The sequence below is a fragment of the Notamacropus eugenii genome, chromosome 3 (assembly GCF_028372415.1).
Source record: "Notamacropus eugenii isolate mMacEug1 chromosome 3, mMacEug1.pri_v2, whole genome shotgun sequence".
Classification (NCBI taxonomy): Eukaryota; Metazoa; Chordata; class Mammalia; order Diprotodontia; family Macropodidae; genus Notamacropus; species Notamacropus eugenii.
Genome location: NC_092874.1, coordinates 485,101,511 through 485,107,510, shown reverse-complemented (window position 1 = coordinate 485,107,510; position 6,000 = coordinate 485,101,511). Strand labels below are relative to the sequence as shown.

The following is a 6,000-nucleotide window of genomic DNA, read 5'->3' as shown; positions in this document are numbered from 1 at the left end:
GTTTGTTTTTGCCTTCATATCCCTAGTGCCCACTGCAGGGCTTGGGTTCAGATTCTGACTCTATCTTTTACTGACTGTCTCTGCACAAGTCTCTCTCTCCCCATAGGCTTCAGTTCTCTCATCTGGATTGGCTCTAAGTCATCAAATTCCATCACTGGAAGAGACCTCTGAGGTTATCTGGTCCAAGCTGTGTGCAGATGGAAATCCAACACTGGGCAAGGTACAGTTCACTCCAAACAGCCAACGTCAAGCCCCTCAGGAGCTTGAACCTTGGGGATTGACGCTCCCCTGTGGGGTACACCAAAGATTTGGCTGGGTTTATTGTTGGACCCTTGGGGCATTCTCTTCCTGGATACAGACTGCAGCTCTTGTGTATGGAGCTCACAGATTAGTGATTAAGTAGAATGCTGGGGGCCACAGTAACCAGATGAGGAGCACTGGTGGGGATGCCCATTGTTTCTGAGCAGAGCCTTACAGGAACAAGGGGGCTTTTCCTGTTTCATGACTGATTAAACCACCTGGCCTTGGTGTGTGGTGCCCAATGATGCCCTGGTCTGGCGCTACTGTTTACACTCTTGGTTCCTTGCTTTTGTTAATGAGCCTGTCATTGGATTGGCACAGCAGTCTCCCCCAGAGGAAACTCCTCCTGCCAATACTGGTTGGCATCTACTCTGCAGCCACAGTTTTGGAGAAATGCCAGGGGCACTCATAGGGCCCCGGACGAGTGAGAGGAGGGACGTGAGCCCAGACCTTCCTGGCTTCTAAGCTGGCTCTCTGTCCATCACATCATGGCACTTATATTGTGTGATATTAGCAAGATATTAGATGGCCTAATATTACACAAAAGCTACAAAAGGGGTGGCTGCAGTGAATACAGCGCTGGGCCTGGAGGCAGGAGGTCCCCAGTTCGAATCTAGCTTCAGTCACTTAACCCTGCAGACCTCAGTTTTCTCATCTGTAAAATGAGCTGAAGAAGGAAAACCACTTTAGCATCTTAGCCAAGAAAACCCCAAAAGGTGTCATGGAAAGTTGGACGTGACTGAACAACAACAATGAATTATTGCTGGTATAAATTAATTTGTAAACTTTAATACTAATTTTTTTTAATACCACAAGTAGGTATAAAATGGGCATAAGAAACAGCAGACACTATGATTAGATGAAAAAACCACTTTATTCTTCCTTCTGAGAGCACTATCATAGTAACTGACAGGAAATGAGAAAAAGGGAAGTAAAGGACAAGAGGGCTGGAAGGTGACTCTGAGACTCTGCTGGGTGGGAGGGTGGCTGCTCCTCCGTGCTGCTCTTTGGCCAGTGGTCTGACATGGAAGGAACTGTAGCCATTCCACGACCTCCCTAGATACATGAAGGCTGTGGCTCAGTGGAAAGATGGATCCCAGGTCCTCTCTGGAAAGGCGAATTGTTGTTGTTGGAGTTGATTTTAACCCGTGTCTAAGGGCAACAAGGCACATTACATTGTTTGGTTATTTTACTTTTGTCCATCAGTCAACAGGCATGTATTAAGTGCTTACTGTGTGCCAAGCACTGGGTTCAGAACTGGGGCTACAAAAACAAAAAGGGGTGTGTATTCTCTATATCTATGCAAAACTGATTTTGAAAAATAGACCCAAGGTGATGGGGCTTGGGGTGGTACCTGGGGGGTGGGGGTGGGGATGGATCAGGAAAAGCCTCATAGGCCAGCTGTTACTTGGGCTGAGACTTAAGGGGACTAGATATTTCCAGAAATTTGGAGAGGAGAGAATTCATGTAGCCTGTGGATACAGTAAAGGAAGTAGTGGGCATGAGGAGCTCTCCAGGATGGCAGTTTAGCTGGGATTGGGAGAGGAACAAAGAGAGGAGGGAGGGAGAGAGAGAGAGGTGGGAGGAGGGGGAGAGAGACAGAGAGAGGGAGGGGGGGGGGAGAGAGGAAGAGAGAGACAGGGAGGGAGACAGAAAGACAGAGAGGGAGAGAGAGAGAGAGAGACAGAAATGGAGAGAGAGAGAGAGAGACAGAGAGGGACAGAGAGAGAGGGAGAAAGGGAGGGAGAGAGACAGGGAGGGAGAGAGATGGAGGGACAGAGAGGGAGAGAGACAGAGGGAAAGAGAGAGAAACGGAGGGAAGGAAAGAGAGAGAGACAGAGGGAGGGAGACAGAGACAGAGAGAGTGCAGGCCTGAGAGAGAGCCTTCTCTCTGTGGCTGCTGGAATGTTAACTCGGGCTGGATGGTAAAGACCTTTAAATGACAGAGGAGTTAATACTTGATCTTAGAAGTAATAGACACTGGAATTTATTTAGTAGGAAATGAAGGCAACAACAGGCATTTACTAAGTGCTCACTATGTGCTAAACACTGTGCTAAGGGCCTTACAAAGATTATCTCATTTGGTCCTCACAGGTAGGTGGTGTTATTATCCCATTTTATAGATGAGGAAGCTGAGTCAGAGAATGAGTGACTTGCCCAGCATCACATAGCTAGTAAAATATCTGAGGCTGGATTTGAACCCAGGGTTCTAGCCACTTAACTAACCCTAGTAAGGGAGTGGCATGGTCAGACTTCAGTTTCCTGTCTGTATCCCTAGTTTAGCACGTGGCACTTGATGCTTGTTGGTTGGCAGAGTTCCCTCTTTACTTCTTCAGAGAGGCCTGGCTGCCCTCCACCCCCTTCAGCTGACACCAGTTCAGCACCCTGTTGGAAGTCCTGATCACCCTGCTGACCCAGCTTATTAACGTTGCTTTGCCTTAACCTTTTCTAAAACAGGGCGACCAGGCCTACGCATAGGGAAGCAATCAATCAATATGCATTTATTTATTCATTGTCTAGGGGCAGGCACTAAGGGACATTCCCCGAGTTCTTGCAGAAAAGCCCCAAACACCCACGATTACGGCTTTAAGAGTCGGAGGGGACGTTTAGCAATCATCTGGACACGTATCCTTGTTTTTCAGACTAGGAAACTGAGGTTCAGTGGGGTTAAATGGTTTGTCGGGGGTCACACAACATTTCTGCGACCGTCTGTAGGTGGCAGCATTCGCACTCAGGCATTCTCCTGCCTCCAAGCCCAATATCTGGCTCCCTAACGGAATCCGATACAAGAGAGGTAGATACAAAGTATCCATCTAAGAAAGCCGAACACAGAGGGAGGTCTCCCACGGCGGCCAGGACAAAGCACCTCCCACAGCGAAGCTTTGGCTGCCCCACCCTAGTGAGAGGCCTCTTATAGTGGGGTTCCACAGTATAACGAGGCTGCATCAGGGGACTGGCCCGGATGACCTCCATGGCCGTAGCTCCAAGCAGGCGGGAAACTCGGGACTTGGGCCCTCCCTACGCCTGGGCCACGCTGGGAGGAGCCAGCGCTCGGCTTTCGGGCGCACGCGCGGAGAGGCGAGCCCCGGGGGCGCAGCCGCAAAGCTGACCTCCCGGCAGCAGCGAGGGAGTCACGTGACCGCGCCAGCGCCCAGGGCACTGGGACACACCCCCTCCCAGCGCGCACGCGCAGCTCCGGGGCGCTGAAATTCAAATTTGAACGGCAGCCGGGGCCGCGGCGCAGAGGTGGGTGCCCACGATCCGGAGCCGAGCGAGCTGAGCGCGGCCGCGGCGCCCCGTCCTTCCGACCTCGCCCCCAGCCCGGCCTGCCCCGCCAGACCCTAGGCCTACGCTTACCCTTTTCCTCGGCGGCTCCGGAGCGGCTGAGTCTGCGGCGCTGGGCGCGATGGACCCGTTCACCGAGGTGAGCTCGGGCCGCGGCCTCAGGTCCTTCCTCACTCCTGCTCCTGCCTCTTCCCTTCGCCTCGGGGGTCCGGGCACAGGCGCTGGGGGGCCCCTCGGGGTTCGCGGGGGAGGCTTCCCGTGCTCACGCGCGGTGGGGGGTGGGGGGAGAAGAGGCGAGACACGCCTTGGTTGCGCGGGGAGGCCGCCAGTGCGCACGCTCGGGGAGTCGGCTCCCCGGGGCTCTCAGGGGGCTGTCAGGGCGCACGTGCTGGGGTCCGGCGCCGCGGGGGAGGGGTGTGGTCTCCCCCGAGCCTGGGCTGGGACTCTGGACCACTTTGACTCGATGACACGGAAGAGGGAACCCTGTCAAGTTCGGTTATTTGAGCCCTGTGGTTGAACTTGCCGAGAGCAGGATGGCGGGGGGTGGGGGACAAGAAGGCAGATCCGGGGGCTCTTAGGCCATCTGCTCATTAGGGTCACGATGAGTCTGGCTTTACAGACGGAGAAACTGAGGCCAGGGTCGGTGTTAGAGTGAGCCTCTCTGGGGTGATTGTTTGGCCGTGCTCTGACTGCCATCCCCGAGGCGGAGAATTGTGGAAAATGTCCTGATGAGGGTGGAGACTTCCCAGAGTGGCTTAGGCTGCCTGGGAGGATGCCTGTGGTTTGTTTTGGGGGGCCTCTTCTGCCCCATTCACTGACCGTGTGACCTGCTCTCAGAAGTCCCCTCCCTTCTCTGAAAGACCCTCTGGACCCCGGGTCTGAGTTCCAAAGAGTCCGGGCTTGAAGGCAAACCCGAGGGTGGGTGGGTCCGGGAAACTGATTTTGGAAACTGAGGGATCCTGTGGGCCTCCAGGGAAGGACGCTCGCTTTCGTCCTACTGCAACATTGTAGCAAGTAGTGATTGGATAGTGTGAAGGCAGACCTGGCTAAGACGAGATTGTCCGCTATGCCTGATGTCATTCATTTCTGTATTCAGCTGTCCCAGCGCTCTGGGGCCGGAGGCAGGAGAGCTGCGGCCTAAATCCCATTTCAGATACTTACTAGCAGAGCAGTGCTGGCTGTTATCATTGTAACTGTAATCGTCGAGATTATAACTTGGGAGACAGTGAAGTCTGAGCTGAATGCCCCGGAGCCTGAGGAACTTTGTGGGCCAGCACATTTTTGCAGGAGGAGAGGGGCAGGAGCTGGTAGGACTGCTGAGCTGGCACTTCACTTCAGCGGATATTTCCAAGTACCTACTGTTTACAAGATAGTAGGGATGTCTCTCCATAGATCCTGCAGTCTAACAGGTGATGTTATACACCAAGAGGTGCGGTACAGGATGGAGGAGAGAAAGATCTCTTTGGACCTGTTGAGGAAGAGAAGGATTTCTGCAGGGAGACATTATACCTTGGAAAGAGCCTGGTAATTTGAAGTCCAAGGGCCAAGTGTGATTTATGACTGCCTTTAACCCTGGGTGACTTTGAATAGGTGGCATTACCTCTTGGTGCCTCAGTTTTCTCTTCTGTAAAAGGGAGGAAGGGTTGGACTAGATGACTTCATACTGCCTCTTCCAGCTCCAGATCTGTGACTGAGAAGCAGAAAAGAATTTCTCTGGCCCAGGGAAGGGTGGAGGGAGGGTGTTCTGGCATTAGGAGTCTTGTGGTTGTCGGGAGAAGCTGGATTTCATCCAATCCTGAGCAGAGTATAAACTCTTCTGGGCAAGGACTGTTGCTTGGAACTTGTTTGTGTATCCTTCAGCCTAGGTATGGTGCTGGCTCATAAGGGTCCTTTCCACTGAATTCCCCTTTTTCTTGGATCTGAGTCTCCTTAGCCAGTTTGGAAGTGCTGGAGCCACCTCCAGATCTGGCCCTCAAAGAAGCTCTGGCTCCTTCCTTTACCAACTTTGGGCAGGCCCCCTTAGGTGCCACCCCCACCTTATTGGTTTTGAACAAGCCTGATGGTTAGAGGCATGGCCAACCAGTGCACACAGTTGGCTCTGAAGGAGTTTTTTGAACTGAGTGAAAGGACTAGACATTTGGATTTTAGTCTTTAGGCAATAAGGAATTAGTGAGCGGCTGTGGGTGATGGTCTTTGGCTTCACTTAGACCTCTGTGCTTGAAGAAGGTTTTTGATTTGTGCCAGGAAAGGATTGGAGGGAGGAGAGACTGATTAGGGGTTTCATTCTTGAAGAGATAATGAAGCTTTTAGTTAAGTAGAGAGGAATGGGGCTGTGGGATTAATGGTGTGGGCCACAGAGGAGTTATTGGGGAGGCAGAATTGGCAACTGATTGGCTATGGAGGAGGAAATCAAGA

At 52.6% G+C, this 6,000-nt stretch overlaps 1 protein-coding gene and 1 long non-coding RNA gene across 5 annotated transcripts in view; one reads left to right on the top strand and one right to left on the bottom strand.

Moving 5' to 3' along the window:
- Positions 1-1,155: 1,155 nt before the first annotated feature.
- Positions 1,156-3,919, bottom strand: LOC140497791 (uncharacterized). Its single transcript, XR_011964844.1, has 2 exons — positions 3,658-3,919; positions 1,156-1,452 (listed from the first exon to the last, which is right to left on the bottom strand). It is a non-coding gene; the product is annotated as an uncharacterized lncRNA (long non-coding RNA).
- Positions 3,381-6,000, top strand: part of ANLN (anillin, actin binding protein) — a 36,073-nt gene continuing 33,453 nt past the window's right edge. For all 4 annotated transcript variants that reach the window (XM_072599142.1, XM_072599140.1, XM_072599141.1 and 1 more), the window contains exon 1: positions 3,381-3,724. In XM_072599142.1, coding sequence (XP_072455243.1) covers positions 3,707-3,724 — 18 coding nt within the window. In that variant the 5' untranslated portion in view covers positions 3,381-3,706. The remainder of the gene's footprint in view (positions 3,725-6,000) is intronic.